The 23,748-nt window shown below is 35.5% G+C and overlaps 1 protein-coding gene across 32 annotated transcripts in view; it reads right to left on the bottom strand.

Annotated features, from left to right (window-relative positions):
* Positions 1-2,283: 2,283 nt before the first annotated feature.
* Positions 2,284-23,748, bottom strand: part of LOC108716082 (neurexin-1) — an 861,870-nt gene continuing 840,405 nt past the window's right edge. For 21 of the 32 annotated variants that reach the window (XM_041562467.1, XM_041562451.1, XM_041562468.1 and 18 more), the window contains 2 exons: positions 20,279-20,369; positions 2,284-5,492 (listed from right to left, as the gene is read on the bottom strand). In XM_041562467.1, coding sequence (XP_041418401.1) covers positions 5,194-5,492; positions 20,279-20,369 — 390 coding nt within the window. In that variant the 3' untranslated portion in view covers positions 2,284-5,193. The remainder of the gene's footprint in view (positions 5,493-20,278; positions 20,370-23,748) is intronic. The other 11 variants (XM_041562483.1, XM_041562470.1, XM_041562473.1 and 8 more) reach the window with 1 other exon arrangement.

The raw sequence follows: 23,748 nt of genomic DNA, 5'->3' as shown, positions 1-23,748 counted from the left end.
TTCATAATTATTCTCTTAATATCAGATACTTCACTGCTTTAATCATATAATAAACCTTACTCCTCTCTCTTTTCTTAACAATATTATAGCTCCTGTTCTTTTTTTCTTTTTTTCTTTTTCTACTCTCTATTACTACCTGTTTCAATAAAACTCCCTGGTCAGTACTGCATGTTCATATGCTTTTTTCAGAGTTGGCACACTATCTCCCCTCTCTACTAGCCTATCCCATATATACATATGCCCCCTCTGAAAGGGATTGCAAGTGGAACACACTCAACTCAGCTTGAGAAACTGTCCAATCCAGATGCCCTACAGAAGAGGCTCAGGGTGACAGCTAGTTCACAGAAACAGGGAATTCCTTTATATATGTAAATTTAATACCATATTCATTATTATTACAATTTGTCACAAAATGTTGTACCTGCTCTGTACTCCCTTTTCAAATAGTAATCAATAAACCAATAGTACATAGCTATACATCCCTTCAGGGTTGATCCGTCTCCAAAGATGTGGCACCTCTCTACCCACCTCATGAAGAGGTTGGTATATGAGAGTGCAAACCATGCCTCCGTTGCTCTGCCACACCTTTGGTGATGGAAATGCCCTCCGAACATAAAATAGTTGTGAAATTGTATAGACTCTAAAATAAATTCATTCTGTTCTAGAGTATAAGTTGGTATCTTGAAACCAAATTCTCATTGCTTGTAATCTTAAATGTTCAATAGATGAATATAATGCAGAGATGTCCAGTGTCACCCAAAGAAGGTAATTGTAATAACTTACCCTGGTGGGGGTCATTGAGGGTTCCTGGGAGCTAATCTGTATCCTGTTTTGTGATCTGATTTGTGTGTTGACCCCTGCCTGACTTGATACTGCTGTCTTCTGTGATTCTGACCCCTTGCCTGGTAAACCGACTATTCTACTCTCTGTAATCCGACCCGTGCCTGTCTTGACTCTTCTTGATTGATCTCCTGGTTTGACCCTTGCCTGCCTAACTCCGCTTGTACTCTGCCTGCACCGACCTGGCCTGATCTGACTATGCTTTCTGTCTATGCCTTGTACCGTGACCTTCTGCCCAAAAGACTATGCACTACCGGTGTGCCCCTTTGATCGTTCAGGACCCCTCGCTTGGCACCTCTCTTAATAAGACCTGGCGGCATCCGATTAGCCGAGGGCTCCTCCCGAGGTGAAAGGCAGCTGTTAAAGGCGGAAGCAAGAGCCGATAACAGGGTGCTTAGCATTGGTTCTGAATTTAGGGTGCCGACCGTGACAGTGATCTCCCCACATCAGATTCTGTAACTTGTTAATTATATCCCCACTGTCTTTGACAAATGAGGGAAATTTCATATATAGGTTTGAGTAATTTTTCTACATACTCCCCAAGTTTCTCATTAAGGGACCCCATTAAGGGGGCAATAGGACTTCCTCTGAAGATCTTTTCTCTGAATATGCCTCCCAAACTAGCATTAAGATTCTCTGAGATCTGTCATTTAAAAATTAGGTCTTCTCGTCAATCATTTTGAAAACATAATGTAAATTATTTTCTAATTAAAGTAATTTATTATGACTTCTATAGAACCTTGCTTTTACTTGCAGGGTTTTTTCATGCAAATTTTCATTTTTTTTCTTTAATAAATCCTGATTATTTGATGTTCTGAAGAATATTCAAGAATATTTTAGAACATAAAATGTCAAAATGATTTAATGCAATAAACCAGATGCCAGTCTGTGGTTCAAATTCATTGTAATATAGCTAGGCAAAGGTCTAGGGAAATAGAAAACCTTATGGCTCTTTTATTTTTGACTTGGTAAATTAACTGGCTTGCTAAGGTCATTAAATGAGACAATGCATGCCTGAATTATCTATCTAGGTATTTTGCTAGGTTGGGCTGATCCATGAGTGTTGCCCCTAGGCAGGTGCAGACTTTGAAAACATTTTACAGATTTCTTAAAGAGCCCTAATCATATATTGACCTGGGAGGTCATCATTATGGCCAAATACAAATACAATAATCTGACAACTTGTTGAGGGAATGGAAGCTTAAATCTGTATTTGTATCTGTTATTTTTGGCAGCATGGTTCTTTGACAGACTTATCAAAAGTCAATGTAAATATTCCCTTTTAAAAGTGTTTCCATCTTTTTGTGAATGTACTATGCACTGACCATTTATGTAGCTGATTCTGTGCACTTCTTTATGAGATTTCTTTAAGTACTCACTAAATTAGAATAATGCAATGATTTATGTCCCAAATAAAATGGAGTTAAATAAAAACAGCAAATATTGTATTAAGAAACATTTTATTAACAAAACAATAAATTCCACTTGCTTAGCATTTCCAGTAATGGATAGATTGGCCTTGCAAATAAAAAAAAAAGAAGGAAAAAAAGATAAACAAAAATAAATGTAAATATCTATCACACAGAACACATTAAAGGGGCATTGGGCCTCTTGATTTTTCATTTTTTTGCGAATGGATCAGTTTACACTTTTGTATTTTGTTATAAAGGCAACACATTACAAAATTGGGAAGCAGCCACCTCATCCAGACAAATGACAGCATATAATTGGGCAATGAAACATTTGCAGGGTATAGAAGGTCATTAATTACCCTTGTATTACCAGAAGTACTGTAACGCATTATATCAAAGATGTGCACTACACCAGGCAAGCAGATGGATAACTCGAGATAGTACCTGTACCATGAAATCTGATAAAAAGATTCAAACATACAGTGATATAGTATTTCCAACACATATTAAAGCATCATCTTTTAAAATGTTAATACAGTCTGTTATGGTGTTCTTTCCCCAAAATTAATTTAGAAGAAAATAAAAAAATGAATTTATATATATATGTTTATATACACATAAAATATCTTGATAAAAGTGACTTTTTTTTGTAGTAGCATTAAAATACTCCACATTTGATACATTTTTAATATATTTTTTTTTTCTATGATAAATTTAAGGTATAGTTTTGGCAAGACTAGTTAAGGGCATTTGTAATTACATAACCTTTCACCTTTGCTAAGACCTAACACTTTTTCCTACCTATAAAATAACTGTCTTTCCCTGAGTACAGCTGGTGTCCAGTTAGAAATTCTACACAGAGCAAGTGCGAACATACGGTGTTCTCTCCAATATACTTTCCATGAATACAGGCTATTAGGTTTAGGAATTGAACAAAAAGCCCTTTTATATAGTGTTCTGAAGTATCTAACATATTTAGCAACCCCTAACAATGAAGGATTGGTAGTATTTTGGTCAACAGTTGGTATGTTGGCTTAGTGATTAGCATGATTGCCTTGTAGATCTGGGTGCTGAAGGTTCTGAGACATTTTGACCTGACCACTGTCTGCAAGGAGTTTCCATGGTCTCCTCATGTCTGTGGTTTTCCTTCAAGTACTCTTGTTTCCCCTCATACTCCTAAAACATACAGGCAATTTATGGACTCCTCATGAAATGGTTCCAGTGTATGTGTTGTGTAAATGTGATCGGGACTTCAGACTTTATTAAGGCAGGGGCTGATGTGAATGAAGAACAAGCTTTGTACATTACTGTAGAACATTTCAGTTTGATATAAATAAAGTATAATAATAACCATAACTTTTGATACAATTTTAATCATTGTTTTGTTTGCCTGGTTATTAAAAGTCATTTTATTCATTTTGGCTGATTTATTCTTGTTTCCCCCATTTATAATATGTGAACATCTCTGGTGCTGCCAGAGGAGCTTTATTTACTATCTAAGGTTAAATTATAATAATCACTGTTGGGTTAATATATAAATAACAAGGCTAAATATTGAAAAGTTACCTTTTTATTTGTTCCTCAAAGAAATAAAACTAATCTAAAAAATCTAAATTGTGTTAGTTGTTTTAATATCATTGATAAACACAACAAAAAATTTTTGTAAACAAAAAATATTTTTCTTTTTTCAAAGAGTTTATTTGTCCCTCCTCTAATGTCTGTCATACAAAAAATGTTTAGATTTGTGTAACTAAAGGATATAACCATTTTAGGAATGTTTAAAAGGGTATTTTCATTTAAAAAAATGGGGGGAAGTTAAACTTACTTGCAAAGGTATAGATCTGTAAATTTTACTTAAATTTGGTCATTTTTACAGGAGACTAAAGACCCCTTTATACGTCCTCACCCAAAACACACTGTAACTTGGCTGCAGTGAAAATTAGGCTATTGTGCTGTAGATTTACATTATTATATACATTCATACTTATTCCGCTGCATACTAGAATTCAAATTAAAAAATAAAGAGAAAGAGATTATCTGTTTTGGATGACTGCAAAAAGAAAAGAAAAATGTGTCTGTTGCATCAGACATCAGAAAACTTTCTATACCTAGCAACACAGAACATTTACTTACCAAAAATGGCTGAAGAGCAGATATATTTTGCATTGTCTATACAACAGGCTATAAAACATCACTTATCACAGTTCAGAAAGCACATATAGATGTGTTTTATATAAACATATGTAATAACATATTAAGCGTGCATGAAAATCTCCCAAATGATTGCATCTATCCTTCTTGTTTATTTTGAAAAAGTGCCTTATATTTCATATTTCGGAAAATAAGGCCTCCATAACACATCCCTTAGCAACCAGAAAGGGGCTTTGTGAAAGTATTTAAGTCTTCCGAAAAGCCAGCACGTTTTTTTTTACTTAATACATTTCAATCATTGTTTCATTGCACAGTACAGCAAACCACTGACGTTGGCAGGCTCAGGCGATTCTTCGCTGGCACCAGAATAAACTTACGTTTGGAAAAAGCACTAGCACTTTGGCTGAATCCAGAATCATAGGTAGCTTTTTTTGTTTGTTTGTTTTTGTTTTCTTAAATTGTGCCTCAATGCTGGAAATAACTCCAAACTTGAAGAATGTTTGGAGCCGCAAGTGTCTTTCCAAAGCATTCCTGCGACATTAAATGACAGGCAGAGTAAATGAACACTGTGGATATTCGGAATTTTTGTTTGGCTCCTGTTTCTGGCAACCTAGACCATGATATCTTCTTTTTTTTTTGTTTGTTTTTTAAAACAGTCTCTCTTTACTAATTTCACCCCCGTCTCTTTTTCAATGTGCTTCGTAAAAAGTAAAGTAAATAAGTTTGTTAATTTTATGTCTCAGATAAAATGAAGACTATTTCTATACATTTGTCCATTAAGTGGCTGGGATCAGACATAATATTCTTTGTCCTTGTTTTTCTTGTTTTTGTTAGAGCTTTTAGCACTACTGGGTTGTTTTTCCTTAATCACAGCCCCATTGGACTGCGCTGAGTTACTGATGTAGTTTCGACTCTCATCCACATGATACGAGCCTTCATCCCTGTTTCGGTATTTGTACATGGCGTAGAGGAGGATGAGGATGCACAACGCAGCTGCTGCCACAATGCCAACTACCATGCCTGTTGTACTGCTGGATTCTCGAATGACTTCAGATGGGCCTGGAATTCCATTGGCTTTAGTAGGATTTGCTGAAAAAGTAAAAAAAAAAGAGAACTTTTACAATTTGGTAAAATTTCAAAAAGACAAATTTAATGGTAAAACAAAATTTTAATGTATAGTTATGGAAACCAAATAAAACAAAAGCAGTATTTACTACTGATAGACAACTGATTTGTGGTTGGGGTGGCCCAAGCATCAAACACAATGACTTCCTATGATGTTTTTGTGTATAGGAAGTGCCAATTTCTAATCTCTGTTAAGATAAATTTTGGGATATTTTAATTATTTATTCTTAGCTATGATAATAAATTGAAAACCAGATACAGCTTTAAGTTCTGAAAGATTCTAAACTTCTGTTTTTAATATTGTAATGCCGCCAGCTTCCTATTTACTCCATTGGGCTTATCAGTCTTTCTCTGCCGCATTGCTCATAGTTTCCCTCCCCCCACTCTTGCTTTTCTAGCCACTTAAATGATTTGGATTTATATATTCTGCTTAGCTGTCCTTTTGATGTTAATTTAGTTAACATATTAGTACAATGAATGGAGTAAACATAGTTATATCTAATCTAATGTTTGCATTGAAGAATGGACTTATTTCTCTTTATAGATTCAAAACATGCCTTTTTAATGCCAAACATGTTAACATTTCCAAGCTATTAATTTTTTACTATCATATCAATTCACTCCCTTTGCTCATTTTTCGTTTTTTCTGCTGCTTTAATATAAATGTTTTTTTCAGGAACTTGTTAAAGGCCAAAACAGTATTTGAAGTAAATGAAATATGTTTTTCATTTCGCATATCTAGACTTATATTATATATACTGTAGTAATTACAGTTGTTAAAAGTATCTCTATTGGGTGGCAGAGGTCTTCTCATGTGTGCCATGTAGACAATTGAGACCTCAGAAAGATTTTTTGTAATGTTACAATAGCAGGGTCCATGTCAGCCAGTAAATACGTGCCTTGCTTTGGTGTAGCTTGGCTTGATACCTCTCAAACCTTCAGAAAACATAACTTCAGCATGATCATTAGGGATGTAGCGAACTGTTCGCCCGCGAACTAGTTTGCGCGAACTTCGACCGTTCGCGTCCGCCGAATGTTCGCGAACGTTTGGGAACGTTCGCAGTTTGAGTTCGCGTTCGATCGTTCGACCATTCGACCATTCGAATTCCTTCGACCGCTAAAAATCGAACGATTTCCATTCGTTCGAACGATTGTAAGCATTCGATCCAATGAAAAGCATTCGATCCAATGGCTTCGATCGTTCGATTCGAATGAAAATCCTTCGATCGAAGGATTTTAATCATTCGATCGAAGGATTTTCATTCGAATCGAACGATTTTAGCGGTGTTCGAAGTTCGCAAACTGTTCGCGAACGTTCGCATTTTTTGCCGTTGTTCGCGAACGGCGTTCGCGAATAGGGATGTAGCGAACTGCCGTTTATGTGTTCGCGAACGCCGTTCGCGAACACCGGCAAAAATGCGAACAGTTCGCGAACAGTTCGCGAACTTCGAACATCCGCAAAATCGTTCGATTCGAACGATCGAAGGATTTTAATCGTTCGATCGAAGGATTTTCGTTCGAATCGAACGATCGAAACCATTCGATCGAATGATTTCATTCAATCGAATGGCTTTGATCGTTCGATTCGAACGAAAATCCTTCGATTTTAGCGGTCGAAGGAATCGAATGGTCGAATGGTCAAACGATTTTTGTTCGAATCGAACGCGAACACATATTGGCGAACGTCGCGCGACGTTCGCGAACATTCGGCGGACGCGAACAGTCGAAGTTCGCGCGAACTAGTTCGCCGGCGAACAGTTCGCTACATCCCTATTCGCGAACACCAAATCGGCAGTTCGCTACATCCCTAATGATCATACTCAATAGCAAACGTTTAGTAAAACTTTTCTAAAATGCTATAATGTATGTCTGTGCCATGACCACAATATATCATTTTATATTTAATTAATTAATTCAAAAAATACTTTGCCCATTTCAGTAAGACATACCAACTAATGTTTGTTAAATGTTCTCACTTCCATAGTTGCTGGTTTGTTTGTATGGCTGGATTGATGTTAAACTGTTCTAATATGTAACCCCCTTGAAATGTAATCAACTTAGTCATACGCCCAAACGTATAATTATGACCAAGACTTATTGATGGCATTGTCTCTAAAACAATCTTACAACAGAAACAAAAGGAAACATAACTTTTGGCAATTTAAAATGTATCTATTAAACAGCATTTTCTTCAAAATGAATCAGTTAATAGTGCTGCTCCAGCAGAATTCTGCACTGAAACCCATTTCTCAAAAGAGCAAACAGATTTTTTTATATTCAATTTTGAAATCTGACATGGGGCTAGACATTTTGTCAATTTCCCAGCTGCCCCTGGTCATGTGACAGTTTCCCTTTAAGATATCAAACAAATTTAATGCAGCAAAAATTAGAACAGTTTTTCCCAGCTTGGCCTTATTCAAGAGATTCTATTAAATAACACATTCTGGTTTTTATTACATTTTATAAACAAGCATTGCATTAAAACCATTCTTCCTTTTTTTAACATCCTCCAGGAAAGAAACGTCAATTAATGTTCACTTTGTGACATCTCAGCTTGATTTGAAAAAGGCAAGTTTCTATTAACAATTCAGATTTATAATAGGAACAAGGAAATGCATTTAAATGCAAGCTAAATCAATGTTTCACCTGCTGGAACGTCTCTCAAAGTAGGCACATTTCCACAATTATCTCACTTACCTCTTCAGTCCTCTTATGGAAACAATGATTTGATTGATGTTACCTACTGCCTTTTAAAAGTGGCATTGAAATGGCCTGAATTAATTATGTAAACTTGTTTTTTGGCCTTTAAAGTAAATTATACTTCAAGTTATGAACTCAATGGACCTCCACTTGGGTGTAAAAAAAGTAACAACATGCAGAGCTCTATTTATAAAGCAGCAACTACATCACTATAAAACTGATGTCTTCATTTGAAGTTGTTTTTGCCTATTTATAATGTTTGAATAAGCTTCTTGTAAGGGAGGGGGCGATATGAACATGTTAATGGAAATGGTGTTTGAAAGAATTGGCAAAAAAAATGTGTTCCCTATTGGCTTTAATGCATTTTGCTAATTTTTTGCAGTTTCGTAACTTTATCAGCAGTTTCACAAATTTTTCGGCAAAGCAAAGAGGGACAGATCCGCTCATCACTAGTAATTAACAGTAATAAACTCTTTCCCTCCTGTATCAGTCAGTACGTGTATGTAGCCTGTATGTATGATAATCTCACCCTCTTATTAACAAAAATAAAAATAGACAAGTTGGAAAAGTCTTCTACCATTTTTTCCAACTTTGATGTGTAATGAAAAGTCCCATTACTATTTCTGGTTGTTTGCAGGATTGATAACATTTGTCAAAACAATTGAATGAACAATTAACGTACTTGGCACACCATCATGAGTACCATGGAAAGAAACTCCAACTCAGATTTATATACTCTCAAAGATTATGAATGTGGACTCACAGCCCTTTACTCACTGTCATTTCTCAATAATACACTGCACCTACTGTAAGACTTGGGGGCAGATTTATCAAAGTGTGAAATTAGAGCTCACCACAGAAAAAACTTGCCCACTTTTTTTTTTTTTCTTATGGGATTTTGAGAAGCAAATTTATCAAGTGGTGAACTTTTAACCATTGATAAATCCACATCAGAAAATTGCATAGGAATGAATAGAAAGTACATGAGTTTTCTGCGGGGAGCTCTAATTTCACATTTTGATAAATCTGCCCCTTAGTCCCTTTGCATATTGCCTATGTATATTTCTCTGTCATCTACAGAAATGAATAGTGTTCTGCAAGCACCAGGTGCAAATGACTAATTATTATGCTGATTTGTTTATTTTCAAAGAGGTCTACATGGCAAACCTGGTCAGAATCATCCAGCTTTTTAATACACAGAAGAAAGACAATATTGCACATATGTTCAACATTTTTAAAATGATTAATATTTAATAATGAAACCACCCATGCAAAAGACACTATTTTGTATAGCTGACAATTTTGTAATCTAAAGGAATTGTTTACGGGCAATACTTTAATTTGTGGTCTCCTGGTTACCAGATCAAGATCTGCTTTTTGAGGACCAGTGACTTACAGAATATGCATATCAATAGATCTTACATAGATAAAATATCCAGTGATGGTAATAGCTACACATTAATACAAAGGGTATGCTCCATACCTTCTCGAAAATTAAGGTATTCTATTCTATTCTTCCTGAAAAAATTGTAGCTGGATCTGACATTTAGGAATGTAGCCAATAACATGAACATGAAAATCCCCATGCATAGCTTTTATAATTAAATATATTTTAGAGATAAGCTGAATTCATAGTTCTTTTTAATTAAACACCATGTTTTTTGTATGCAAATGATCTATTGATCTTTATTGCATGCCACTAAGCCTTTCAAAGTTATTATAATACCTGGCTGTTCTTGAAATTGGACTTGGTTTCAGGAATAAGCATTGGCCACTTCCACATGCACTTTTCATTAATATTGAAGAAAGAACATTGCATATTCAGGCTCCTGCAGAGTTGGTGAATTGAAATTAGTGTAATAGCATTATTTTAAATGAAGGAATCATTTTTCTTACTGTGCTCATACTGGGATTGTGTAAAAGAGATTGAACAGAATATTTGTCTGATTACTATGAAGGAGAATGTTTTAAGCAATAATGCATCATTGTCAGCAACTGAATGTAATCATCTACATAGCTCATTACTTACTGACGGATGTATTAGTATAATAACCTTCAAACAGAAAGTTCTAGTAAATTAGAATCTTTTGGTACATCATTTTTCTTTATATAATTCTGATATGACCACTTGTATACATACAGTGAGCCCAGTGGTGCTAAAATCTGGCAGCTAGAGCTAGTGAATAATCACTAATCCTAGCACAGAATTAGCCAAAAAACTGATCCATAAGATCATTCTCCTTGAGCTTTCCATTATTCAGATTTTAAAAAATGACTAGAATGATGAGTATTGTACATTTAAATGTCTATATGTCAGTTATATTATCTCAGTTTTAACAGGTAAAATATCAGCAAAACTAGAACCCTACATGATGAAATATAGATATTTTAGTTCAAAAAGGAGTGTCTATATATTTCCATGAAAGGCTCACTTAATTCCTAGGCTTCTCCAGCCTTGAAAAACCCTTCCTGAATTTAAGAAGATTTGATATATCAGTATGTATTTAATATATCAGTAAAGCAGTTAAACAATTCCCTCACATTGACTGTCAACTTGACTATATTTGCAGCTTATAAGTCATGATTGAGGCAAAAGGGATTGCCTCCCAAATGTTTGGCTGGGGCCTGGAAGGCTGGCGAATTCCATTGGTCAAGAACCATATAGGTGCATCTTCTACCAATGGATATTCAGAAGGCCTTGTTTTATATGATCTTTGGCTTAGAGCTCAGCCTATCAGATCAGCTCAATTCTGGCTAATATTTCTGTGAATAAAGGTCCAATTAGTTGGTAAACTTTACAAATCAGTGAATCTACCCATGTTTAGCAATTTAAACGTCTTCATTTGCACTTTCAAATAAGTTAGAAGTGGTAGGACTTGCATTTATAATGATTTACAGTACATATAAAAAATCTTTACGAGATTTTTCTCTTTAGGAGCATGCAATAGGAAATATTTTTGTAATTAAATAGTGATTTAAAGGTTTTTTTTGCATTGTATTTTCCTTAGTTGTTTATGTAAGAAAACAGATACAAAATTATTTTTTGAATTTGCAAATTTAGTCCAATATTTGCTTCTTAAGTTTCCATAGAATTAAGAGAGTCCTCCAGAGTCAATTGATTTTTCCATAGAATTAAGAGAGTCCTCTAGAGTCAATTGATTTTTCCTGATGAGTACATATAAAAAATCTTTACTCAATTTTTCTCTTTAGGAGCATGCAAAAGGAAATATTTTTGTAATTAAATAGTGATTTAAAGGGTTTTTTTTAGCATTGTGTTTTCCATAGTTGTTTATGTAAGAAGACAGATACAAAATTATTTTTTGAATTTGCAAATTTAGTCCAATATTTGCTTGATTTTTCCTGATGAACCCTTAACGCAATTGCACGTAGATCAGTTCCAAACAGTTCACCCACAACAAATTGTACAACAAATTTCACCCTATTTCAACCTATTTTAATGACATGAACATTACCTTGAAAGCACACATCTGCAGAATAAGAATTTGAAAAAAACATTGTGTAGGGCTATTTTCATTTTACCAAGTATCAATTCACATTGGATGTAGGGTCTAATTTTAAATAGTAGTTTCATAAAACTCTACCACTACAAAAATTAGTTACAATGCCAATGAAAATGTAAAAACAGCAGGTAAATGCTCCTGAAACCACGGAGTGTGCCATTTCCATTGGAGTCAAATGAGCAGTGTGAAACGAGTTAAATGCAGAATCAGGTTTTATCACGCTTATCTAAAAATAATTTCTATAAAACCTAGTGGCTGTAATGGTTGAGGAGCTGCAGGATGAGGCAAGACACCAACCCACAAGTAGGTTTTTTTTTAAATTTCTATTTTTTGAGGCTTTTTCTTTTGCTGGAAAAATAAGAGCATGTGATGGAATGGGGAAAGATCTTCACACTAAACGGGCAAAGGGGCAGCACACAAATGCAAGGTTAGTAATCTATATAGATAAAAGTTTTAGGAAAGATCATCCTTTGTTGGTTGTGAGTGACAAGGCCCTGGCTTTCAGCTATTTTAGTGAAGAAATCCATTAAAAGGATTCCTATGCTTTATTCAATAATTGACAAGCTTTGTGTTGGACGTGTAACTGTTTCTCAGAGAATAACAATTCTATCTTTTTATGGATCAAAGTTTTCAGTTTCATGTGCTATAAGTGAGTTACAATTCTTTTATCTTCTGTTTTATTATTGTTTGCCTGTATTTTAAATGAAGCATAAAAATGTGTCACTGTGGTCTTGCTTATCGGTTCTTCCGCCTACTGAAAAATCCCTGTTTCAGCTCCCATTTCATTTTTATGGCCCCCATTTTATAACCAAAGGTCTGCGTGAGTGTTTTTATGATTTTATTTTATATTCCTATTTATTTATTTGTATTGAAGCAAAAAAGTGAAAGTCTTTTTTCCACATTTCTTTTTTAAGGTAATATATAATATTTTATGTGTATTACTCTATAAAAGCTGAGTCAAACATTTGTCTCATACCTCCGTCTCCTTTCACATTTTAAGTTCTACTGAGGAAGGCCCTCTTTAACTGCTGCATTGGTATATAAATGTAATGCACCCTTCTGTTATACCGTGATGATGAATATGTTGGTTATTTATAAATACATCTCAAATACATATTAAAAAGAATAATAGTAATAATAATTTAGTTCATACTAATTAGTGTAATGGCGTATATGGGGGAAGAAAAAGTGCTGTGCACTTGATATTTTCACATTTTCATAAATGTTTTACATCTCAATATATAGTGATATCACTGGAAAATGTAATGTAACCCCCCCCAAAGGCCTAGGTGAATATACAACTGAATTATTTCGGAAATTCGTATCCTAGGGAAATCAAATGGCTGTGAATCATCTGATTTTATTTTAGCAGCTTTGTTCAAAGGACATATAACAAAGAAATAATTTACAGAATGAAGGTGATTCATTCATCCTTTTGTCAGATGTGGTGATGACACAATATGGATCTGCTTTTTTAATGCACATTGTCGCCTTAACTACTGTGCAATCTCAGTTGCCATTTTTATGTTTTACCAAGTTGTATATACAAAAAGGATAATTTGAAGTGATTAAAGTAATATTGGCGCAGGTTTTCTCCTATAAAATTGACTTCAATTTACTCTAATCTCTTTTCAACTTTGAGCCAGTCCTGAAAGGGGATGAAACCTCTTGTTTGCATATAAATATGGTCACTGTCCAGGGTCCTACTAGGTAGGGGTGCTGCTGCCATGAAGTGGATTGAGAAACAAAAGACCACTAGATGCCAAGGGTGGCAAAAAGCCACACCTGGTTACTTAAAGGAGAAGGAAAGCTACAGAGGCATTTTATTGCCAATAGATTAGCTGCAATAGTGCAAGCTAGAATGCTATATTTATTCTGTAGAATGTTTTACCATACCTGAGTAAAAAGCTCTAGAAACTCTCTATTTGTTTAGGATAGGAGCTGCAGTATTAACGTGGTGTGACATCACTTCCTGCCTGAGTCTCTCCCTGCTCTGGGCTCAGATTACAGTAGAGAAGGGAGGGGGGAGAAGAGAAGCAAACTGAGCATGCTCAAGCCCAGGGCAATGAGGTTTAAGCTGAAGGCAGGAAGTCTGATACAGAAGCCCATGAGTACACAATAGAAGGAAAGAATTGCAGTGTTTCTTTTGACAGGGGACTCAGAGCAACATTACTTTGGGGGTTTACTGGTATATTTAGATGGACCTTTCTAAAAAGGCTTACTTAGCTTTAACCTTTCCTTCTCCTTTAAAGAGCTGAAATTCCAATTTTTAAATCAGAATCTCTTCTAGTGCAGAGATTGCAGAATCGGCCCTGTTACTAGGCCACGCTTGAGAATAGATAATATTTTTCCCGAGTGGAATTGCTGATTTGCTTTTCTTTGTAATGCTACACTAGTTCTACCATTGACCAGACAACAAATGGACAACAACTCATATTGTAAATGTGAATTTTGGATTACGGTGAAGGTCTTAAATAGAACCCAATTAGTTGCTTTTTAATATATGTAATATATTAAATACAAGTAAAAATGTACTTTTGCAAAAAAACACATCCCAATATAGGCATTCAGCAAGTGTCTATCATTCTCTGGGTTCACTGAACAATGCCCATACATATTGTAAGCAGAAAGCACAAACCAGTGATATTTTCTCACTTGATTTACATTGCGCAAAATATTGACACGTTTGGATTCCCATAGGATTGATGCCAATGGGGATTGAAAAGCTTTGATGTTTTGTGCTTTGTAAATAAGGTGAGAACAAATCACTTATGCTGGTCCATGAATGCTGAAAACTCTTTCATCCGTGATTTGAGTTCTTTGACTCTTCTTTACTGTTCCATTGGCCACAGTTACAATACAGCACCTCATGCAGCTAACTAAAGAAACAGCTCCAATAATTTTGCTTTGCACTTCCAACGATGCAATGACATTTCTTATACAAGAAGAAGCAGCCTTAAAAATTGGTTTACTTCTCCAAATTCACCTCTTTCTGGTGACCTTCAGAGAAGAACTTAGAAGAATGCTAGGTTTATGTGTGGGCATTGTGTGTGTAGCTTTGTATTGAATTTGTTGCAGTCAGTTACAGAATTACAGCTTTTAAATCTGACATTCAGCACCAAGTTGAAGAATCTTTCAACGAAAAAAAAAAAAATCAACAATGGGGTTTTATACTGACAAGAGAATGGAAAAGTAAAGCGTCTCTTTGATTTCTTTAAACAACTGTGGGCATTTAAAGTTTTCTTTCAAACCCCAGAATAGGAAGTGAGGGCTTCCGAATATTTCCTCACTTAGAATTTGTATTAAAGGGAGCACAAAAGAGCATAGAAGCTTTTAGAGTCAAATTATTCAAGTGAGCACTGGATTGTACTCATAAGTTCACTGCCACATATAAGAAATGACACAAACTTAATGACAGTGCCAATGAATAAAATAGCATTTTGAAGGGTGTGATTCTGTTGGAGTTTAAGAGAATGATATAATGAGCCATCGCAACAGTTTCCAGACAGATTTCTTTATTTCTCTTTCCCTGCTATAAGCATAGATGGTATTGCCTATTTAGATTCAGAGGACCTACTGTACATACTGTGCATTATATTATTTTCTGAATTTATATTCAAAACCTTTTTGTTCACACACTGTGTGCAGAACAGTGGAATAGGACATATGGAATATAAGTGCCTCTTTATGGGTATAACTTGGACATAACTGAAAGAACAGCTGTCTCAAGACTAGATTCTCTCTCTCTCTCTCTCTCTCTCTCGGGCGCATATTTACTAAGGGTCGAATTTTGAATTGAAAAAACTTCGAAATTCAAATTCAAAAAGACCACCAAAATAAAGTTAAAGTTTTTTTTGGTCGAATAGATCCATTTTCAATCAAATATGTCCGTATTCAGCCAAATTTGAATCATTCAAATCGAAGGAATAGCGCATTAGATCGAATTTGATTCAAAGTTTTTCCCAAAAAAAAAACTTTTTTCAAAGACCACGAATTGAATGGTCAACGTCTTATTTTTAAAGAGACAGTACATGATGAATTTTGATATTCGAATTTTCAATTTTTTTTCAAATTCAAATCCAGACTATTCTCTAGTCGAAGTACACAAAAATAGCTCGAAATTCAAATTTTTTTCATTTGAAAATTCACCTCGACTTTTGATAATTCTGCCCCTAGGTGTCAGGAACTCAATGGTTTCAAACCAGGGACCTGTTGTATACCTGCCACTGCTTGTTGTATACCTGTCACAGGAGGCAGTGTGGCAGTCGCCTGACCCTAACATAATATCTTCTGTGACACTTCCTCCAAGTCTATCTTCTCTGAGTCACACCCCCCCTATCCAGCTATGGGCAATAGCTTGACAAAGAGCTGTTTAATTCCCCTTCCCCATCTCCCCATTGCTGGATCATTGACCAACCTGTCTTATCCTTGCTTTGTGTCATGTTTGTGATCTTGATTTTCTTCAGTTCCTTTGATCTTGTTCCTAACCCTGTTCCTCTTGTTTCTGTGACACTGCTCCTGCCTTGTAAGTCCTGCTCCTGTCCTTCTACTCCATTGTCCTGGTTTTGACCTCAGCCTATTTCTTGACTCCACAAGTCCTCTGCCTGTCCTGACCTTTGGCTTATTCTGAGTAACTTTCATCTGCCACCCACCCTTGATTTTAAGCCTGTCTTAAGGATTCTTGCTGCCATCTCTTAACCTTGGCCTGTCATAAAAACTTTGTTTTTGTTTGCTGCCCGGCCAGACCTTTTCCTTAACTTGGATTTGTGTTTCTCTCTGCAAGTCCATTTTTTCATTCTTTCTTTAATAAATATTCATATAACTTGCAGTTCTTGTATGGGTGTGTGACTCGCCACACAAATCAGCATTTATTTGTAACACTAGGTCCCACAGTAATGGATGGTTTGGATATTATTTAGGGCTTAATGGTTATTTTCTGTTCTTGGAAAAGGAAATTTAAGAAATATCTGCAGTTCAGATGTTACATCATCAGTGGGGATAAGGGATAAATCCTCTAATTCTCTTTACTGTTTTTCAGAGAATCCATAAGATAAATCCAGGAATATTAGTTCATCTCACTAAATGCTGTGACATCACTGCCTAGTGCTCCACAATGGTGGACTGCAAAGTCCTGGGCAGTTGAACAGAACAGAACTGGTTCATAATCTAATCCAAGATGATGCCATGTAGTATGTTGAAATAAGCATTATGAAATGATGAAATGTTTATGATCCAGGTAAGTATCAACAATAAAAATATAGTATTTTGAGGGGAGAATCAATCATTTGCGAAATTATGGAAAAATAAGTAGACTTGTTGCTGTCCATGGTACCGAAGGGATTAAACAAGCAAGTAGTTGGAGCACAGTTTATTGCAGACTGCGCTATGCAGCTTTTGAGTATACAGCGGGAAAAACTCTTTTTCGACCAACCAAAATTAAACCCTCCCTAAACTTTTGCTCACATCAGTCATGCCGTGGAATAATGTTTTAATGACCAGAAATAATTGCAAAAGAGCTATATTTAATAACCCGTTGCTGCTCACAACCAGAGGGGATGGTTGAAATAAATGTATTTTGATAATCAAGTTTGATTGTTAGAATTGATTATCCACCATTTAATTGAAGCTGATGCTAAAGCACTTTCAAGATCAGAGATCAGCACAACGATCCTGCAGGCAATATCCAATCTACTGCTTCGTCCAGCTATTTTAATGGGATTTCTACTTGCAAACTGCCTGGCTTACTTGATTTTCAAGATCTTTTTTTTTTTTAATATCCTCTGCCATTGTAGTGTCTTCATATGTAGTGTCTGTAATTCTGTAATCTGAGAGCATTTTCCTTTGCTTGATATTTTAATCAATTGCATTATGTATGTCAAGTTCTGTTACTGAGGGTATTATGTAACCCACGTCATGGTGGCAAACTGGGATAGCTGGGAATATCGCTCCACATATTATTTGTCTATTTGTTCTAAAGGGAAAAGTATGATTAACATTTAATATGAGCTTTATTTATGGAAGTAAGTAGCTTTCTTAATATGGCCAATTAAAAAGTCAGTGCTGTTTCTGAAACAGTCAGGTTACACTTTATATTGTTAACTTGGGCTGAAAATGGCACAGAAAAGACACTTTTCTAGGATACCATACATCTATGCCTGCACTGATATTCTCCTACACCAGTGATCCCCAACCAGTAACTCATGAGCAACATGTTGCTCTTTGACCCCTTGGATGTTGCTCCCAGTGACCTCCAAGCATGTGCTTCTTTTTGAATTCCTGGCTTAGTTGCATAAAAAAACATGTATACTGGCAAACAGAGCCTCCTGTTGGCTGAAAGTCTACATAGGTGCTACCAATACCCAGTCAAAGCCCTTATTTGGAATCCCGGGGGAACTTTTTGCATGCTTGTGTTGCTCTCCAACATTATTTTATACTTGAGTGTGGCTCATGAGTAAAAAAGGTTGGGAACCTCTGTCCTACACTATTTAGCAGGGAAGTTTAAGGGCATAGAAATAGTTTAAAATAGAGTCCATTCATTTATATAACATCTTTATATCAAAAATATGTTATGAGGTGCATCTGGGCATGTTGTTAATTATATAAAATAGTAAAGGAAAATAGTATATTTTAGTGATGGGCGAATAACTTCTCCTAGCACAAATTCTCAGTGAATTATCACATTTCGCCTCCAGCAAATACATTCTCGAAACTGCTGCGAAAATCCTGGACGCCCATTGTCTTTAAAGTGTTTCACTCATTTTTCGGCTGTTACGCAAATTTTGTGGTAAATTCACAGATTTTTCAGTGAAGCAAAATGGCACAGATTCGCCCATCACTAGTATATGTCTCTTTAGGGTAGGAAAACATATACATCATAGGGATAATGACCATGAAAGAACAGATGCAAAAAAATAAAATAAAACCAATATATAAATTTCAAATTGGTAATTTAAATGTGTATGATTAATATTCATTCAGTCATAAAAAAACCACTTGCCAGAATGAAAGACAAGGAGACTATTGTTTCTGTTTAACATTTGCCCAATTTGCCTCCTGCTCAAGGGTTTGTAATTACCCTAACCCTGAAATATTGTCCCTGGGGTGAAAGAAGGCAAAGCATTTCAGAAGTGGCAATTTACTTCATAATAAATATGCTCCGTGTAAGTTATAGTAAGTTACAGTCTGTGTTTTACATTTTTTTCACCCTCCCCTTCCAAGCTAATCTAGGTCATCTAATTTAAAAGAAATGGCCTTGGCACTAAATGATTCATTTATTATCTAATGTTGTTAAGTGCTTTTTTCTGCATCTATTAGGAGATATTCTTTCTTACTATGACATTGTTTAAATGTCTTCACCTTGAGATATTTAAGCCTTCTTTAATGTATGTTACTGCTCAGAAATATGGATACAGATAAAGTAATCATTACATATAACACAGGTGTAAATGTGGTTTTTAAAAGAAGTATGTCTTCACTGGTAATTTCTACTATGTATATCTATTTAAATGTATACTGTTAAGTTAATAAATAGTTTAAACACACAAACATTAGAGAAGAATTGTGCCCATTGCAAAATTAAGTTCAAGCATTAAGTAAATAGTACCCTTTGTGTGTGGTACCTACAGACACTCAAGGGGTTATTTATTAAACTTCAAATTTTTCTGGTCTGGCATTTTGGGACAAAACTCAAATTTTTGGATGAAAAAAAGAACTAACATTTTTTGAGATTTATTATACTCCGATGTTTCATAAAGCCCAAATCTGGAAGTCCACCATCTCAGACCTGTCTAGGTCCTGGAGAGGACCTATCCCAAACTGAAGTTATTGTGGTCTTCAGTGGGTTTAGCCCAAAAATTCCAACTTTTGTCAAGGTTTAGGGGAAAACTCGAAAAAATCAAGCTTTTTGGGAGAAAAGTCAGAAAAAATCAAACGATTCAGGTTGATTTTCTACAGATCTGATTAAATTGAGTTAATTTATTAATAAATAAGGCAAAATTGGACATGGGAGTTTGGTCGAGCTTTTTTTATTGGACAATAAGATAGAACTAAACCCAATTGTAGAGGAATCATTACATGAGTGGGAAATTCTGACCCACTCATGGATACCGATGAGTGAATGTCGAAAAAACATGATAAGCCTCATTTCTTAATGTTCTGGGTGTAAGAGATAGAGCATCACTCATGTCATATTGATGACTGGCTCTTACTTAAAGTCATAAGGTTGATTTGCCAGGTTCTGTAATGTCATCAATGGTCTGAAAGTCTTGATCTGGGCTACTGGTTAAATCTAATTTTTAATGACTACCCCAATTGCTTATTGACTTAAACCAGCAGTTATGACACAAACTGACTGTACATATAACAATCAATCAATTTTTGTGTTCCATTTGACAAATTTATATCTTGGCAATGCTGTACGCTGGACCTTCTTGGTGTTCTTTAGCTTGGGGTGGTATTTTTGCTTGGAAACACATACATTGCTTATTGTACAACAGTTTTAAGGTAAAAAGAATAAAAAAGATGACTAACCTAACCCACCTGAGCTCGGCTCACATGGATCAATGTCCTCATCATCATCACTGGGACACTCAGCAGAAGCCACCAAGATGTCATCAGTGGTCTGTAAGAGAATAACAAACGGGAATGTTAAAATAATGTGGATCAGTCATTTTCTCTGTAGGGAAACCAAGCATCTAAAATGATTTCAATATATTGAACAAAAACTAGCAATACTTTGAGAATCAATTGTTAAGTATAAAACGTTCTTTATAGGAATCACACTCAACATTACTTTTCCTCCAGAACAAGGGTAACTAGGTCCAATATATCAAAGTGTAGAAAGTGCATTTCCAGGGCACTCAGGATTTATTGTTTACAGCCCTGAACATGTTCAATCAAAGCACAGTGTATCAGGGTCATGTAAAAAATGTTTTCATTAAACAAGGTTTATGGAACATTCCCTTTTTTCCAATGAACTCTAAATTTTAGGGTGCAGCTGACTTCACCTACCATTGTTTTCCTTTATAATGAACACAGTCAAATTCATCGAATTAAAGAGCACAGAAAGCACAGCAACGGAACTGGCTATTTTGATATTCAAAGAAATACTTATTTTCCAGCATAAAAATGTGGCTAGTTGACCAGTGAATTCTACCTGATGATTAGCACATACTAACCATGGCCTGTAGGATCATATTTGTACATAGGTTCAAGCCAGTATAGAGCATAAAAAATGCTGAAATTGAAATAGAAGAAGGAAATAACTGTAATCCGCTTGAGGAACATAATCGTATTCACTAATTAGAGTGCATTGTTAATTTCATAAAATATACAAGGATCTGTTCTACACAATGTCAAACCATACCAATTTTGACTACAGAGCCATAGATCTTGCTGCATATTAACTTTGAGATGCAAAGTAGCTTCATTGGAAAACACAGATCTGTGTGAAAATGATTGATGTTCTTTACAGTTTCAGTTATGGAAGACCAAAATCTTTGATTCTCTCTCTTTGCACTGGGGTTTTCTATAAAAAGGACAAGTGGACGGTTCCCTCTTTTTTGCCACTCTCGCTAAACGCATAATAGCACTTGAAAGGAATGTTCTCTGTCGACATTGTTCTTGGTGGGAACCAGAGATGTATGTGGTGGTGTCTAATCAAAGGTAAATTGGACAACTCCAACTGCAAATTATTGAAAGTAGCAGAATAAAGCCAGAATAGATTATCACATTGATTTTGCCATACCTTGCACAGCATCTGTGTGATTTGTGACATGTTAATCAATATACAGTGTATTTCTTTAAGCTATTTTTGGTGTACTTTGACTAGGGAATAGTCCAAATTCGATTAGAAAAAAATAAATAAAAAAATTTGAATATCGAAATTTATCATGTACTTTCTCTTTAAAAATTCATCTAAAACCAGCCAAATTGCTGTTTTACCCTATGGGAGACCTTCTAAAACCTATTCGGAGTCAATTGGTGGACTTTGAAATGATCAAATGCGCTATTACTTCGATCCAAATTCGGCCGAAAATGGACCTTTTAGATCGATAAAAATGGACCTATTCAACCAAAAAAAACCTTTGTCTTAATTTTGGTTGGTCTTTTTGAATCCGAATTTCGAAATTTTTTCAATTCAAAATTCGACCCTTTATAAATTAGAATCGTATGATTCGAAGTAATACCAATTGACTCCAAGTAGGTTCTAGGAGGTCCCCCGTAAGCTAAAACAGCAATTTGGCAGGTTTTAGATGGCGAATGGTTGAAGTCAAATTTTTAAAGAGACAGTACATGATAAATTACGATATTCAATTTTCGTTTTTTTCTTTAAATTCAAATCGAATTTGGACTATTCCCTAGTTGAAGTACACAAAAAATGGCTCAAAATTAAATTTTTTTCATTCGAAAATTCACTTCAACCATTGATAAATCTGAACCTAAGTGTAGTGTAGTGCTCCTAGAATACATACACTCACAAAATTTAGGCACTGTGCTATATTTAATACATTCTGCACTCAAACATGAGTTAATACATATAATCTAGACTAATATTTTATGGCACACACTCTCAACGCTCTATGATTAATTCTAGAGCATTGTCTCTATTACCTTCCCCTTTACTTGAAGGAAATAACTGTGGGTTGTCTGGCATGCAGAACCTTTAAATGCCAGTAAACTTAAATGTTTTAATCATATATAAGAGATGCATAAAAAAAATGTTAATTTTGCTTGGGATTTATGTGCCAGTTAATAGGGTTGTAGCCTGTAGGCAGTTTGACTGATGAATAGACCAATTATGATTTCTATATTGTGGACTAAAAGTTCTGTAACTTTCTTCACATTTCTCTTCATTAAGCTACTGAAGAGACTGTATCTGTGATCTCCCTCACCGTCTCGCTCTTTGGAGGCTAGTGCTACACTGTAAGCAGCAATAATACAGATAATCATTTATCTTTATTACAGAGCTTTCATTATAAATGACTACTTTTCACTCTTTTTTTGGGCAAAGCAACAATTGGAGCGTGAGAAGTGAGCCAGGGACTATACACAGAGACACAAGACACAAGATATAGTTTAACTAATAAGTAAAACAAAATAGAACTATTCAATATTTTACAATTCGTTTATAGTGTAATGTAAGCAGAAATATGTGTACAACCGCCCACCAGGAAAACACGGTTTCTAGGTAAAATAAGTGTTTCTGGGAAGTAATGTTCTAAGCATCAGTATAAAAGAATGAGACATAGAGGGAATATCTTTAAAAACTACACATTGGTATTTACATTTTATTAAATATTTTCTGGATCCCTAAATTGTAGCTCGTCTTACCTTAGAAACCCACTCAGTCCTCTGGATACCTTTAGTAGCAGGACACTTTGGTTACTCCTTTCTTCTAAAATAGCTGCCCTGCTTCTTAGCAGTAGCTGACCTACAAGTGCCACCTTTCCAATAAACCCGAAAGCTGTGAATCATTTATTTTGTAGTTCAATTGCAGAAGATCATAGGGTTCACGTACAACTAAAAGCTGTGGCCAAAATTTGAGTTGGGATTGCGTCGCTTCAGTCACTCGCCATTTAAATGTGATAAAATCTGCCGAATCTGTTGACACAGCCAGTTGTGTGAGTATCAAAGGCACAGTATCAAAGGCACACTGGTTTGAACCAGGGACCTGTTATATTTCTGCCACTGCTTCTTCTGCTTGGGCCACAGGAGTCAGTATGGTGTTAGCCTGACCCTGACAGAATATCTTATCTGCCTCCATGTCAATTTTCCCTAGCCACCTGTGGGCAATACCTCATTAAAGGGTTATTTAAGCCCCCTTCCCAAACTCCCCGATGCTAGATCATTGGCCATTCTGCCAACTCCAAGCCCTGAGTTCCTGAATATCTTGTTCCTGATTCTGTGACCATGTTCCTGATCCTGTTTCTGATCCTGTTCCTGTCTTGTCCATGCCCTGTCCTTGTTCCCAGGGGCGTAACTACAAACAGACCCTGTGG

The sequence above is a fragment of the Xenopus laevis genome, chromosome 5L (assembly GCF_017654675.1).
Source record: "Xenopus laevis strain J_2021 chromosome 5L, Xenopus_laevis_v10.1, whole genome shotgun sequence".
Lineage (NCBI taxonomy): Eukaryota > Metazoa > Chordata > Amphibia > Anura > Pipidae > Xenopus > Xenopus laevis.
This window is presented reverse-complemented; position numbering and strand designations above follow the sequence as displayed.